At 59.9% G+C, this 15,970-nt stretch overlaps 1 protein-coding gene across 1 annotated transcript in view; it reads left to right on the forward strand.

Moving 5' to 3' along the window:
* NCOR2 (nuclear receptor corepressor 2) overlaps positions 1–15,970 on the forward strand; it is a 215,857-nt gene that overhangs the window by 139,324 nt on the left and 60,563 nt on the right. Inside the window, 3 exon segments of the mRNA XM_017889687.1 lie at positions 177–349; positions 2,983–3,045; positions 15,253–15,395. Coding sequence (XP_017745176.1) covers positions 177–349; positions 2,983–3,045; positions 15,253–15,395 — 379 coding nt within the window.

A 15,970-nucleotide genomic window follows, 5' to 3' on the forward strand; every position in this document is an offset into this window, starting at 1 on the left:
CCTGCAGACCGCCCCCGGCCACCCTCACCTCAGGCCTCTCCCCCTCTTTCTTAGTATCCCATTAGCACCACTGCTGGCAGCCAGTGCAAATCCAGCTGAAGAAACGGTCTCCTCCAGTGGCCGTTTGATTTCCCGGCTCAGGTGAAACCATCCTGTCTCCCCTCTCTGGCCTGTAGGGAGAAGACAGACGACACCTCAGGGGAGGACAACGACGAGAAGGAGGCCGTGGCCTCCAAAGGCCGCAAAACTGCCAACAGCCAGGGGAGACGCAAAGGCCGCATCACCCGCTCAATGGCTAATGAGGCCAACAGTGAGGAGGCCATCACCCCCCAGCAGAGTGCCGAGCTAGGTGAGCCAGGGGCCAGGATGCAGGTGGGGGAGGGGCTGGAGACATGGCGGGTTGCACTCATATGAAAGTTTCGTGCAATTTGGGTTAATTGGCAACTGCCAAGGGGCTGGCGTAAGTCATGGTTGGGGTCAAATCCCAGCGCTAATTATTGGATGTGCTGTGTGACCCAGAGTGAATTCCTGAACCTCTCTGTGCCTCAAGGTCCTCATGTTCTCAGTGGGAGAAATTGGTGGTTACCTCTAAACATGGAGGGAGAGTTGTAGTCACTTGCTATGTGAGAAGCACCTAGAACAGAGCCTGGGGTGTAGGAAGAGCTCAGTGGCTTCAACCAAAGTGATTTCAGAGCATGAAGATGTCACATAAAAATCCCAATGACCAATTCTGGATTTTTTGGTTGTCGTTTTAAAAACAGAAGATCTGGCCATGCGTGGCCCAGGTTGCCACGAGGTAGCAGTTGTTGGGAGCCGAGTAACCACCACCCCTTCTTAGAATGTCATGGGCTCTACTTGTCCCCACCCAGCCTCCACCCTGGTAGGCATCTGGGTTTGTACCTTCACTTCCGTGGGCCTGGTTTCCCCTTCTGTTGAGAAGGGTGTTCATCCCTCACTGCCCTCCCAGAAAGTGGAAAAAAGTAAGATGATGTCCGTGGCAGTTCCCAAGATTCGCCACAGGGGGCAGCGGTGTGCTCCTTTTGTCTCTACTTTGTCTAGCTGTTAGGGTCCAGCCCTCCAACCACTGTGGGAACCCACCCAGGAGCCAAGTGCTCAGGCCGAAGCCCCACCTGCCAGGGCTCATCCTCAGGGTGGAGATGCTGCTTCATCTCCCACAGGCCCCCCACCATCCCCTAGGGTCCGGCTCACACACCTGTCTCTGATGTAGCTTGGACCTATTTCGTAAATGGCCCACTTGAAGCTCAGAGAGGAAACATTGCCTCTCTAAAAATTTCAGTGTAGCCGGCCGGGCACGGTGGCTCACGCCTGTAATCCCAGCACTTTGGGAGGCTGAGGTGGGCGGATCATGAGGTCAGGAGATCGAGACCATCCTGGCTAACACGATGAAACCTTGTCTCTACTAAAAATACAAAAAATTAGCCGGGCTTGGTGGCGGGCGCCTGTAGTCTCAGCTACTCGGGAGGCTGAGGCAGGAGAATGGCGTGAACCCGGGAGGCGGAGCTTGCAGTGAGCCGAGATTGTGCCACTGCACTCCAGCCTGGGTGACAGAGCAAGACTTTGTCTCAAAAAAAAAAAAAAAAAATTCAGTGTAGCTGGGATTAGAACTCAGCCCCATTGGCCACAGAGCCTGTGTAGCTCCTATAGGTATTTTCCAGCCGCCCTTTGGTGGCGGTGTACTTGGAGGCCCAGGGTGAAAGGGAAAGGGCTTTCTTCCTGCCTGATCTCTGGGGATAGTGCTCTTGGACCCAAGGCTGATGCTGGGGGCTCAGCTGCAGGGTGGAAAACACACTCCTGGGCCTTCCACATCTCTTTCGGCACCGGGCACCCTCAGCACCCCGGCATCCCTGGCGCCGCTGGCTTCTGTAGGCTTCCTCTGGGAGTCCTGTGGGGAGGAACCGGAGCATCGATGAGGTCCCAGAGAGGGCCAGGCTGTGGCCGCAGAGATAGGGGAGGCTGGGGTGGTTCTGGCCTGTCAGGGGTGATGGGGCTGCCCATGGGGGTGGGGGCCATCTCCCCTCTTCTGCTAGAACCTTCCTCCACTCCTCAGCCAGCCTCTATTGGACACATACTCCGCCTGGCGCAGTTCCAGGCACTGAGTCCATTAACTGACGTCCCTCGCACCCACCCCACTCACAGGTCTTAAGCAACTGGAAAAGAAGGACCAGGGCTCACATCCAGGGGAGCTCGGCAGACAGACCCAAAAATAGTGCCACAGCAGAGACACAGCCACCTCCAGCCAACCCCAAGGCCAGGCTATGTCCCTTCCCAGTGACACCAGAGGCCCCTCCTTGTACTGGATGGTTGGGGGGTACGAAAATTACCCTTCTGGGGCAGGGCTTCTCCACCACGGGCGATTTTACTCCCCCACCGGGGGACGCCTGGCGATGTCTGTAAACAGTTTTGATTGTCACAGTTGGAGCAGGGCCGCTGACATCCAGCGTGCAGAGTCCAGGGTTGCTAAGCATACTGCTGTGATGGGACAGCCCCACAGTCATGGAAGAGCTGGGCTCTGAGTGGGTACTCGGTCAGGTGAGGTCCTGGCCCACCTGAAGCTCGTGTCCCACTGTCACCAAGTCACCAGGTGACTGCTTTCCCAACAGAGTACAGGCAGAGGCAGTCATGGTCAAGGCCCTTGACTGCTTCAGTGTCACCTTCTATAAAATGGGGTGATGGCAGGTGCCCCGACCTGGGCGGCTTGTGTGGAGGTTGGCCCCGACCAACGGCATGTGGGACTGCCCAGCACAGCCCCAGCCCAGCATAAAGGCTCAGGAGTCAGGTGCCACGATGGGTACTGGCTGGGGAGGGGCGTCTGAAATGTAGCCTTCCCATGGGATTCAGAGCCGTGGGGTGACACCGTCAAGTTCTGGTCCACTCCCTCCCTGGCTCAAAGGAGAGAAAAGGGCGGAAGGCAAAGTGCCTCCTTTCCCGGCTCCTGCCAATCACCTGGCGTCTTCTTTTCAGCCTCCATGGAGCTGAATGAGAGTTCTCGCTGGACGGAAGAAGAAATGGAAACAGCCAAGAAAGGTGAGGGGTGTGCACGGCTTTAAGCCTTGTTGGTTTGCATCCAGGGCGCTTGAAACTTGCGTGCTGGGGAGGGTGTTGACACATTTGGCCTTGAACCAGGGGCTGTGGTGAGGCCTCTGGTGAGGCTCTGGTTCCGGGCTGTTCTCAGGTTTGTCACCCTGGAGCCTCAGTTTTACCCTCCCGAAAATGGGTCTGTGCAGCTGCACTGTCAGGCTAGTCTTTGTGACTTGAGGGCACAGCTCAGAGAGACACAGCCTGTGCTGTGCATGTAGTCAGCGAGTGGCTTCTGGGTGATCTCTGTGGCCAGCACCTCTTGGCCTTGGGGACAGAGCAGTGGCAGCACACCTGGGTGCCTCAGGACAGTCAGAGCTTGCCGGCGGCCATTTCGGTAGAGTCCTGGGGTCAGGGAGACCTGCAGGGCATTTGTCCAGCCCTTAGGCAGAGCCCCGAAGGCCACATCTGGGCTCAAGTGTGCGGGGGCTTTGGAAACCTGTCTTAGGTTTGAGCACCCCAGTCTGGGTGATGATGGGTTCTGGAGTGGATGGGGACACCCAGGCTGTTGGGGACAGTCGTGGGAGCGGGTCACATGGCAGGGAGCCAGCAGGCGTTGGTGCTGGCCGCGGAAGCCATTCCCAGTTTGCAGGTGGCCTTGTGATGTGCAGCACGGCGGAGACTGGGGCCCAGTTCCTCCTAAGCCGGAGACCGTCTCAGCTGTACTGTCTCCTGGCCAAGTTCTTTACTTCCCAGCACAGTGACCTGACTCTGGGCCTCCATTTGCCCGTCTGTTAAGGGGGAGGGGCATCCAGGTTGGCTGTGAGGAATCAGATAACCCTGTGTGAGGGCCCACAGTGGTGGGCTGAGTGGGAGCAAATCTCCCCCCTCCCTCGCTTGTACCTGGCCTGGGGCACTGGCTGTGGGAGCTGGGGCATCACTGGCAGCACTGCTGAGGACGGGGCAGCACCTGGTTCCCAAGGCACGCTCGCTCTCGGTTATCTAAGAGGTGGGGCATGTTCCTGTCCCCGCCCATGTCCCTGTTTGTGGGCGAGGAGCCAGGAAGCAGAGGCCAAGGAGTGCCACGGGTACCGGAGCTGGTGTGTAGGGCCGGGTGCAGGCCCAGGTCCCTACTCCCTGTCCCCGCCCTGTGCCTGGTCCCGTGGCCCTGCTGGAGTCGAGGCTGTCTGTGACGTGCGGTTTCTTTGTGCAGAAAGCTCCAGGTCGTGACTTACAGAGGGAACAAAGGCCCTTTATAGCGAATGCTCCTGGCACATAAGGGCAGGTGTATCTGAGAACAGGCTGGACCACGGGGCTTCTGGACCCAGCCCCGCCCTCCAGTATAGTTATGGGGGGTGCTGAGGGTCCCCACAGCCCTGAGAAGACCCCCATAGCCCCCACCTTCACCCCGGGACCCTGCCCCCCGCCCTCAGAGCTCCTTCAGGGGCCCTCTGCCCTCCACCCCCCAGGCTGGGGTGAGCCTGGACCCAGAGACACCCTTGCACCTTTCAGGAAGGAGGGCCCGCCTGGCGCTGCAGTGGGTCAGGCTCTGTGTGTGGTGGGTGAGAGGCATGCCAGTGGGGCCTGGGCACGTATCCAGCTGGTAGGGCCTGGGGCTGCTGTCAGCCCCCAGAGAGGCCAGGTTGTTTCTGTGTCTTAAATGTCCACTTGGTGGTTTCTGGTGTGTATTTCATTATAGGCTGCAAAAGCAGCTTTACTGAGACTGTGTGATTCCCCCCACGTTTTATTTCATTTTGGTATGATGCACATAACCTGAAGCTCACCATTCTAACCACTGGAAAGTGAACATCTCAGTGGCATTGAGTACATCTGCATTGGTGTGCAACCCTCCGCACTGTCTAGTTCCGGAACTTTTTCTCACCCCAGATGGAAATCCCATACCCATTAGCAATCCCTCCCAGGGCCCCGCCCCAGCCCTGCCAGCCCCTGGCAGCCACTAATGCACTCTCTGTCTCTGTGGATTGGCCTGTTCCGGGTGTTTCCAATGAATGGCATCCTACAGTGTGTGGCCTTTTGTGTCTGGCTCCTTTCTCAGAGCGTGATGGTTCTGAGGTTCATCTGAGTAGCTTTGTATGGCTGAATAATATTCCATCACCTGCGCGGGCCACATTTTGTCAGTCGTTCATCTCTTGGGGATGTGCGGATTGTTTCCGTATGGCTGTTGTGAAGAGTGCTGCTTTGAGCATTTCTGTAAAATTATACGAGATTTTTAATCATACGTGAGTCCCTGGGATCTTAGCCCGTTGGCTGGGAGATTGCCCAGAGCACCCAGCCATCGGAGGACTCTGTGTGGATGTCCCCAAATGGTCAGCCCGGGGTCCCACCGCCTCTCCATCCCCTCTCATGTCTCCTGCTGTCACCACCACCTCTTCACCGGTGACCCCCCCATTGCCTGAGAACTGGGAGACAGCGCCTGTCCTCTCTTTGCCTTCTGGAAGGGCAGATCCGGAGGCTGGGAGGACGGCTGGGGATGACTCACCGGCAGAGAGAAGCCCATGTCCCACCATCTCAAGGTTGGGTTCTCAGTGACGACAGTGAGCTCATCCTGGGTTCTGCCCGTGGAGATGGCAGTGAGAGTCCTCTGGGGGCCGTGCACGTGGAGGCCCTGCTCAGTGACATTTGTAATGATGCTGTGAGCAGCAGCGTGCTCGTCTGCCGTGAATTACAGCAATCTGGACAATTACTGCTCAGGGTGGCTGCTAATGGCTGTGTGTTCCAGGCGGTGGCAGGAGGGAGCGGGGGTGGGGCAGGGAGACAGGTGCTGGCAGCCCCCAGCAACTCCTCCATAGGGGTCGGGGTGGAGAAGCTAGGAAAGTTCTGGAGCCCCCGCCTAGAAAACCAAGAGTTAGGAAAAAGGACTGGAGAAGCGGCTATTGCTGAGGCAGATGGTCTCCGCCCATCCTTTACCCATCATTTCAGCAACACAGTGCCTAACCCTCTGTATGGCAGGGGCACTCAGGAATGAGCCAGCCCCACCCCTCCCTCGGGGAGCCTGGGCAGATAAGCGGCCAGGTTTCCCCAGGGCCTTCGGACCCCAGCCTGCCTGAAGCCTCTGCAAGACTTGAGCAGCGTGGCCCTGGAGGATGAGCAGCAGTGGGGCCCCATCCCTCGGGAGAAACCAAGTCTCAACCCCTGGATGTTTCCGCTGTGTGACCTCAGGCAAGCTGGTCAACCTCTCTGTGCCTCAGTTTCTTCATCTGTACAGTGGGAGTCAAGGAGCACCCACTGTGTGTTTCCTGTGGCTGCCATAATAAAGGGTCATGAACTGGGTGGCTTAAAATAAATGTATTCTCTCACCCTTCTGGAGGTGAGAAGTCCGAGTTGAAGGCACCCGAGAGGCCGCCTTCTCTCCAGAGGCTCTGGGGAGGAGCCTGCCTTGCCTCCCCCAGCCCCTGGCGCCTGCCGGCAGCCTTGGCGGTCCTTGGCTCATGACCGTGTCCCTCCAGGCTCTGCCTTCGTCTTTGTGTGCCTTTCTCCTTGGTGTCTCTGTCCACATTTCCCTCTTCTTACAAGGACCCACCCCAATCCATTATGACCCCACGTCGACTTGATCACATCTGCAAGCATCCTTTTTCCAAATAAGGTCACATCATAGGTTCTGGTGGACATGAAGCATTGGGGGATGCTCTCCAACCCAGCACACCCCCCTTCATGGGGTTTTGGTGAACGTACGTGGAAGAGCTGAGGGCAGTGCCACCTGGGGCATACTGACTTCCCCATCACTTTGTAGCCACAAGCAGCTCCTTAGCCCCCGACCTCGGCCTGGCCCATCTGTTTCACCCTCGGTTTCCATTGTACTCTCAGATGAGGCAGAGATGCTACCTCCCAGGGGCACCTTAAAGGCGGAGCGAGCCACATAGGTACAGTCCTTGGTATACAGTAGCCACTCAAGTGGCAGGCTGTTAGCTCAGGGCGCAGTCTCTGGACCTTGCTCCCTAGGTTTGGGTCCCAGCTCTGCCTCCTGCAGAGTCTGACCCTGAGCAGGTGCCTGCACCTCGGGGCCTCAGCCCCCCGCCACCTCTGTCTTCGCCCCGGGGATGGGGGTCGGAGGTAAGTCACCGGCCAAGCAAATGTACAGTGACAATTGGAGGAACTTCCATGGTGCTGGGGGCCGCCAGTCAGAGGGCTCCCCGGAGGAAGGGGCTGACACCCAGAGCACGAAATAATAGTGAATATCACCCAATAACACTGTGGAGGCCATCCTGCGTGCCGGGCACTGCTGGAAGCTTTGTGTGTATGAAGTCACTTCATCTCTACCAACCTGACTAGGAGGTAGGCGCTGTTACTACTTCTGTTATTCAAATGAGGATACCGAGGCCCAGAGAGGTTTAGTGAGCAGCCCAGGGTCACACAGCTGTGAAGTGGTAGAGCTGGGATTTGAACCCAGGCATTCCACTTGCAGAGTAGGAATGGGGTTGGTGTGAGGGCTGAATGAGTTAGTCCATGAGCCAAGCTGTTGACCAGATAACAAAGGCAGGATAGGCATGTGCAAAGGCCCCGTGGCAGAGGCAGTATAGCCCTATGAGAAGTGATTGAAGCCCAGAAGGTAGAGGGACCTCCGGGAGCCTGGCCTTGCCAGCCTGGGATAGAGTTTAACTATTACTCTAGAGCGTGGGAGGCCCCTAGGGAGGGGCTGGGGACATCATGGCTGTAGGGTTTCGGGTGGGCAAGTGAGCACCTTCCCTTCTTGTGTGCACGGGGCTGTGGCTGCCTGCCCTGAGGCTCACGCTGCTTGGGGACGGAGAATGTTCAGGAGGCAGCTTCCCCAGGAATTGGGCAGCTCTGGGGAGCTGGCCGCCTGCCCTCAGGCCCAGCGCCACATGGGGAAGGAGGGGCAGGGCAGGAGCAGGGCTGGGATGAGGGACTTGGTTCCCCTGGGAAAGGTCAGCCTGGCCTGGCTTGGAAGCCCAACCCAGCAGTGCGAGAGGCCCGAGGCTCTGCTGGCAGCTCCTCCAGGCCCCAGCCCTCTTCTCTGGCGGCAGAGAACCTGCTGTGGAGCGGGTGGGGAGGCTCCTGGTCACACCACTGTCACACCATTCTAGACCAGGAGTAAGCTCTGGCCCGCCTCCGGGCCGCCAGTCTTTCCCAGCTTCCAGGGAGTGGCCCACAGTGGGAGGACGTGAAAGACCAGGCCCTGGTGGCTCCGGTGAGCCCAGGCAGACCCCAGAGGCCTCCCCCAGGAGCTCCAGCTGCCTTGCCTAGTGGCCTTACCACTTTCCACAGGAGCGAGGCAGGAACCACTCATTGCTATGCACGTGGGCTGGCCTGATGGGCTTTTATGGATGAAGCATCTAAGGCGTGGGAAGGGGAGGGGTGAGCCCCCAGTCCTGGAGCCTGGAGAGCAGGACCTCCCCTATTGCATGTCCACAGGGAAAGCCTTGGGCTGTGCCCACCATGGGCCCCCCAAAAGAGGAGCGCCTGTGTGCTTGGCTGCACAAAGCTGCCAGAGCTTAACAGTGGGGTGGGCGGGCCAGTAGGCAGTGCTGCTGCTCCTGGGTTTGGGTCTGCCCGGCTACTTCCTGGTGCAGCTGTCCATCAGGGCCCGGCAGGAGGCAACACTTGGGGTGTGTGACTCAGGAGGGGTGGTATACCAGGCAGGGATGGTGCAGTGCCTCGGGGCTTGCGTCCAAGGAGACTGTCACCACATGTGGTCTGAAGAGAGATCACTAGGGAGGGCGCGTGTCTGGGGTTGGTTGGCCTCCCGGCCGGATATGTTACAGTCTGTTGTGATGGTTTGGAAGGAGGAGAAAGTTGGGGTTTCTGCAGGAACTTGGGGTACAGCCAGACACAGGGGCAAGGTCTGGACCACACTCTTGCTCCTGTCAGCACCCTTGAAGATGAGATCAGGCATCGACAAGCCCCTCTTCCCTCCTGCGGGAGACCCATGAATTCGCATCCACATGGCTCCTGACTCAGGGAAGGAGCACCTGGCGGTTGATGCGGTCGTAATGATGCCTGTTGTCACCTGGCGAGGCTGGTACTCACGAGCAAGGCAGGCCCCCCACACGCGTGTGTACGTGTGTACACATGCACGCATACACACGATCTGCTTTGCACAGGAGAAGACCAAGGCCGGAGGGAGAGCCAGTGCTCACCTAGCACACTGCGGTGGACATGGGGCATGGGGTGGGCTGTCTGACCCCCCAGGCTGGCTTCCCGCTTTGCTCTGCTCCGTAGGAAAACGTGACATTGAAGGGTGTAACGTAGCACTTCCGGAAATGGTAGGCGAGACAGCGCCAGGTCGTACGCAGGTGACTTTATTTCATCTTAATGAGTCTGTTTTTTTTTTTTGAGAGCTGGGAGAAGACGTAGCTTGTTCACATTGTACCTATGATTTACGGGTATAATTGCTGATGCGGAGGCTAAGGCAGATAGCAAGGCTGACTTTTGAAAGAGTAGATGGAAAGAAAAGAGTGGGGAGGTGCAAGTCCAGGTGTGATGTTATCCAGCCAACATCCTGATGGGATTTCAGTATGGCAGGAGTTCGGGAAGTCCTGACAAGACACTCAGGAGGTGCCCGGCCTGTCAGGGGTGTCAACGCGGAGGCACCATCCATGTGGAACACCCCCAGGGCCTGGGGTTTCCGAAATGAGGAAGTAGCATGACTCAGGCCCAAGACGGCTGGTTCTTTTCCTCCCAACTTTGATAGGGTTTTGGGCAGAACATGCTGAGTGTCTCAGGGAAAAGGACAGCTGGAGGGCGGTGGTCAATGCCCCCTCTGGCAGGCAGCCTGTGAGTCTTCATGGAGGGGCGGGAAACATCAAGGCTGGAGGTGACTGGCTGGGGTGGGGAGAGCGAGTGTGTTTCCAGGCTTGGGGGCGGACTTCCAAGAGAAAACAGCAGCGACATCCCCAGATTCAGGTGGGTGGCGGTGTGGTCCCCTCGGAGTCCTAGCTGTGGGTGCAGGTCTGCAGACCCTTGGAGAAAAAGCAGCTTGGGAGCATCTGAGCAGGGCCGCAGGCCTCCCTGAGGGCCGGAGCACCTGAGCTGAGGAGGCTGAGTCCTGGCCCCCACAAGAACAGCTCGTCATGGGCCCCCAGATAGCATGTGGGATGCTGCCCCATGGGTGCCCAGAGCAGGATTAGCCAAGAGGAGCCCCAAGCACCTACCCCTGCGGCCACCGGGCCCCTGCGCCTGTCTCTCCGCTCTGTCTGTGACTCAGACCTCCTGGCTGGACTTCCTGTCTTGGTCAATTTCACTTCCTAGTTCCTGCCTCCTGACTCTTCAGAATGAAACTCCTTCCTTAGAAATTAGAAGTAGGGTCGGGGAATCCAGACCACAGGGCATGGTGGCAGAATCTACCATCTCCGCCCTGGCACAGAGTGTGGGGGGCATGTGCCTGGGTGTCAAGGGGGATACCCCAGCCTCTTTTGGGAGGGTGCAGAGCTAAACCCACAGCCCCCTCTTCCTTTGCAAGCTCCTCACCAGGGACCCAGACGGGTGGCAACAATGCCCAGGGTGCCCAGCAGGCCCCAGACACCTGCCGATGAGCAGTGGAATGAGGGAGCTAATTTCAGAGGCGGCAAAAGCTATGAAGATGATCAAACCCTGGGATGGCAGAGCGACGGGGGGTTCACTTTGGAGGGGCGGGCAAAGAAGGGTTCTCTGAGGAGCCATCACTTGAGCCAAGACCAGAGGGAGGACGAGGCACATCCGTGAGAAAGCCGTGGAGGTGGCAGGAGCAGCCAGTGCAAAGGCCCTGGGGCATACACGAGTGACCCAGGGAGAGGCTGGGCGGGTGCATGGAGCTGGCTCCATAAGGGTTGCCCAGGCCGACCTAGGGCCTTTGGATTTTATTACAAGAGCTTCAGGTGGTCACTGGAAGATTTTAAGCAGAGGAATGATTTGATGGGGTTGGCATCCTTAAAAGTGCACTGAGACCTCCCCTGCAGAGGATGGAGGGTGGGACTCAAGTGGAGAGGCCCAGAGCCCCGATGTGGTTGAGGTTTGTTGCCCTCCCCTGGCATCATGCCCCAGGATGAGGGCTGGGGCATTCCAGAGACACCTTCTGCTCCCCAGGTTTTCAGGGGCAGGATGGAAGGGCTGGGGGTTAAAGGCAAAAGCAGGTTAATGATCCCAGAGTCAGGGAAGTCGGTCGTGACCTGAATCTAGGCTCCAAAGTTCAGCTCAGTTAACTTTCAACCTCCTGGGAGGCTCCCTGGCATTTCCGACAGTGTTCCTTCACGGCTGCAGGGGCTCTCAGAGGACGAAAGGGGCAGGTGTTGTCCCGAGATCCCCCAGCAGCAGAGGGCCCTTTGGGGACCCCAAATCCCCAAATCCTTCCCCCTCCCCTAAATGGTTGAAGGTCTTGTGTGCACCTGACAAAGGCTTGTCAAATCCCAGGCTCCCTTTGGAATGCGAGACCAGCCCTGCTGCCCACCCATAGCCCCCGATGGAGGGCTCGGTCGGCCTCGGCAGCATCAGGCCAGGCAGGGGACAGAGCTCAGGTGGAACTGACACGGAGAGTGGGGGGACGGGTTGAGGGGATGACGGCGGAAGAAGCTGTTTGCTCCCCGTCTGCCGGGGGTGGAGAAGCTCTGTTTTTCTGGAACCCTCATCTGTTCTTACCACTGCTGACGCCGCCACCGCCGCGGATGGGGAGAGAGGGAGGGGAAGCCAGTGCCAAGTTGGCCCGCCCCTTGTGAACCTGGGCCTCTGCCACGCTCCCCCGCCCGCCCGCCCGCCGCGAGCCTCCGTCTGGAGGTCACATTCAGTCCTGCCGCGTCTTGCTGGGTCAGGCAGCAGGAAGATCAGAGCTGAGCCCGGCTGCGGGTGACACGGCTGCCCTGCTGGACCTGGGTCCTTGGATTTTGCCCGGCCCGGGGGTCTGTGGGCCCTGGCCGGCACTGCTCGCGGAGCGTCCGCACTGGGCACATTGGTGCTGGAGGAGCTCGGCACGCGGCGCCCCAGCGATGCCTGGCCCAGGGGTGCCCCACACGCACCACTGACAACTTCCCACCACCCTCGGGGAAGGGCACCTCGTGTGCCCACAGCGGCTTGGGGACAGCGTCAGAGGTGGCAGCAGCCGCTGGAGGAGCCCCGGGCCACCACAGGCAGGCGGGCTTGCAAGGAGCTGCCTCCCGCCCCTCTCGAGCCAGCCTCCGCCCGCCGCGTCCCTCCCTCCCTCGCTCCCTCCCTCCCTCCCTCCCTCCCTCACCGTGGGACGGAGAAGGATGTGAGGCTGAGCTGAGCCGCCAGCAGACGCCAGCCAGCAGCCTCGCAGAGCCGGCCGCGGCCGCCCAGCCTGCCGGCCCACTTCTCTGGGCCCGCTCCCCGGGGCATCTTCCCAGCCCTATGTTTCCGGAAAACTTGGCCGAGGGGGAGACGCGGATGAGAGGATGTGAGTGAGTGGTCCTGGGGAGGGGATGGGGGACTGCGGGTGCAGGGACAGGGACCGCAACGTGGCCGTCTGGGATTTGAGGCTGGGCAGCTGAGGCAGCTGGGGAGTTGGAGTTCTGGGCCCCTGGAGTGGATGGGGGTCCCAGCCCATCCTTTCCCCTGTGCCCCCTCCTTTCTCTCCCTGCTGGGCTGAGGCTGTCCTGGAAGCAGGGGTGGGACCTGGATCTGTGCCTGGGAAGGTCTGTGATGCTCTATGCAGAGGGGTTTCTCCAGGTGGACGGGGGCTTCAAGCTGGGTCTGGCGGGGTGGGCTCCAAGGCACGGTGGGGTGGAAAGTCCTTCTCCCTGTGCCCGGGCTCTCTGTACCCTCTGCCTGGGCTTCCCAAAACAGAAACCAGAGGAAGCCAGTGCCAGCCTGCCCCTACCCCGAGGCCCTGGCCGGCGCTAATGGAACACCCACTCTGGCCCCTCACAGGGCAGTTAAGGAAACTGAGGCCGGAGAGCAGAAGGGCTGGCCGAGATTGCTGGTGAGCTCTGGCTAGGTGCCCGGGTGACTCTGCCCATTGCTCCTTTGGGAGCCACGTCTTTTCAGGAAGGACTGGGTGACCCCCATCCCCACCTCCATCCCCTCTCCCCTGCCCTCAACCCTCTCCCACTGCCCCCATGATCGGAGTTAATTAGGGTCCCCAACCCCCAGCCAGGCTCCTAGCCACCTCCTTATTTATTGACTGAGTTTGGAAATGTCAACCTCCCCAGCGTCGTCGGGCCACCCCCCGGGCTCTCCATGCCCACCCAACCCGGCAGGCCCAGATGGGAGACCCGCCCTCTCCCACCCGGGTTCCGGGCCTGTGATTCCTCTGGCCTGGCGTGTTTGCCTGGGCTCTCTTGGCCCCGGCTGGGGAAATATAAATAAACGCACGGCCCCGTCCACCAGGTTCTGGAAGTGGCAGCTGCTGCTGGCGCGGGCGGAGGGAAAGGTCAGGGGCCGGGTGCCACTTGATCCCACGCCCCGGCCCTCCCCTTCTGCGCCTGTCCTTGAGGAACCCTGAGGAGCGGGCCGTGAGGCCACGTGGCTCCCAGGGCCACAGCGGGCGAGCAGATGGCCTGTCAGTCAGTGCCACCCCCACGCCACAGGGGCCAGAGGACCCGGAGGGCAGGAAGTCTGGGGCCCCATGCCCGCGTTGCCCGCCTTGGCTGGTCCTCTAAGCTTGGGTGAGTTGGCGGGACCCTCTGAAATCTCCCCAGGAGATTTCCCCCTCCTGGGGATGGGAAAATGGTCACAGCCATGACAGCAAGGATGAGACGGAACCAAGTCTTTGAAGGGCTTTGCAAACTCTGTGTGTCACTCAGCCATGCCATGGGCTGATGCGTTGATGTTTCTGCTGCTGTTATTTTATTTGCATTAGAGCCTTGTGTGTAGCAGGCAGGCAGCCGGCACGTGGGTGGGTAGGTGGGTGGGTAGGTGGATGGATGAATGAAGGAAGGAAGGAAGGAAGGAGGGAGGGAGGGAAGAAAAGAAGGAAGGAATGAAGGAATGAATGAAAATACCAACACAGACGGCTGCCCCTAGGCTCCACGACCCCTGAACCATTTTAGCTGGAGCTTGGCTTGCAGATTGATTTGATTCAAGGAAAATGGTCAAAAACTTCATTATGGGAAATCCTTCATTAAAGTCCTTACAAGTATAGCTCCAGCTCAGGGAGGCTGCCAAGTCCCAAGCTACGTGATTCAGCCTTGGGGCCTGCTGCCCTGGAGGGGCACCCTCTTGCCGCACATCCCCCTAGGTCAGGAGCGCTCCCTGTCTCTCCCACAGCCCTGGGAAAGTGGGCAGGCCCTACCTGCACGGGCTGGCTGGGCCATACAAGGTCACGCCGCTGGAGACACAGGCATAAATATAGAGCTGCCTGGCCTGTGCCTGTGTGTGCCACAGCTCGCCGGGCAGATGGGCCGAGGCCGGGGGCTTGGCTTCCCAGGCGCTGCCTCCGGTGCAGCAGGGGCTGTGTTTCTGCTGAGCCTGGTGTTTGTGGCCTTGAAACTAGAACGTGGGGGGCGGCATGCTGCTTTGGCCTGAGACCTGGGGATGGAGGGAACTTTTTCTGCCAGTTCGTGGAGGGTCTCTTCCCACAGCAGGAGGTCTGTGAGGCTGAGAGAACCTCCTGGTGGTGCGGGTTGGGGTTTGAGAGCAAATTCCAGCTGCCCAACCCGGCCTGGTGGGCCTCGAGTCCCGAGTGGGCCTTTAGGTGCCCTTAGGGAGTTTGGGCCCTGGAGGTGCCCCAGTTAACCTGGGCCCGGAGGCTCCTGGCCCCAGCTCACTCCCACCCTGACCTCCACCCTCCCATCCCCTGCTCACCACGTCCCTTCCTTTCCCTGGGCTGGTGTGGCCGGAAAACAACCGTCTCCCGAGGCCTTGCCTGCAGCTGTGAGCGAGTGTCAGGGCTGGGTCACGTCGGCCGCCCTCCCGCCCAGCTTGGGGGAGGCAGGAGAGGTGGGGCCTGGGCAGAGGCTGTGCATCCTGGACATTCACAGCCCTCCGCCCCCAGACTTCTGCGTGGTGGCTCGGTGGGGCTTCACCTGTCGCTTTTGGCTCCTCCAGCCCAGGCCTTTCCCATGCATCCTGGCCTGGAGTCAAGTGACTGAGAAACCAGACCCCAGAGGCCAGCCCTACCACCCTCTAGTACCTTCCCCGCCAGGGGACACGTGGCCCATCGCCGTCTCTTCTTCCCGAGGTCCTGGGCCTGAGCAGGGAGCCCCAGGCTGGGTTTCTGCTCCAGGCCCGTTTGCCCCCCAGGCCATGTACGCAGGCCCCCTCTGCCTGCCGGGCCTGGCCGCCCCTCACTGCCCTCCTCTCCCGAGACAGGTCTCCTGGAACATGGCCGCAACTGGTCGGCCATCGCCCGGATGGTGGGCTCCAAGACTGTGTCGCAGTGTAAGAACTTCTACTTCAACTACAAGAAGAGGCAGAACCTCGATGAGATCTTGCAGCAGCACAAGCTGAAGATGGTGAGTCCATAGCCGCCTGCGCCGCGCCTCCGGGGGGCTGGGAGAAGAGCCCAGGCTGCCTCAGGAGGTGTCTCTGCACCCCAGGAGGCATGGGCCAGGGAGGGGCTGTTATGCCGCCTTTTTAGAACTCAGCTTCTGGGGGTTCAAGCCTGGGAGTGCCCCGAGATGGCTGTAGCCCGCAATGCTGCTGTGTGTCCCTGCCCTGGAGAAGGACCAGGCCAGGCTGCCCTCCACCCCCACCCTGACCCTGCTCCGATCAGACAGACACCTCTGGGGGCCCTCAGCCCCAGCTCAGGGTGTGGGGGAAGGAGCGCGGTGGACCAGACTGACTCAGCCAGGAATTCAGGCTGTCAGCGCGTTGGAATGAGGACCCGGAGGCAAATGGGTCCTGAGCGAGCAGCTCCCCCGCCCCATTTGACCTCATAGCTTTAGGGCTGCTGTGGCGGGGGAGGGACAGGTCTAGTGGGTGGGGAGCGGACATCTCAGCCCCAGCATCCTAGAGGGCTTGAGGCAGGCCCCGGGAGGCTGAGACCCTTCTCTCCTGCACGAGCACAGAAGGTGCAGGCCCGCCTCGC

The sequence above is a fragment of the Rhinopithecus bieti genome, unplaced genomic scaffold (genome assembly GCF_001698545.2).
Source record: "Rhinopithecus bieti isolate Rb0 unplaced genomic scaffold, ASM169854v2 scaffold_574, whole genome shotgun sequence".
In the NCBI taxonomy this organism is placed as follows: domain Eukaryota; kingdom Metazoa; phylum Chordata; class Mammalia; order Primates; family Cercopithecidae; genus Rhinopithecus; species Rhinopithecus bieti.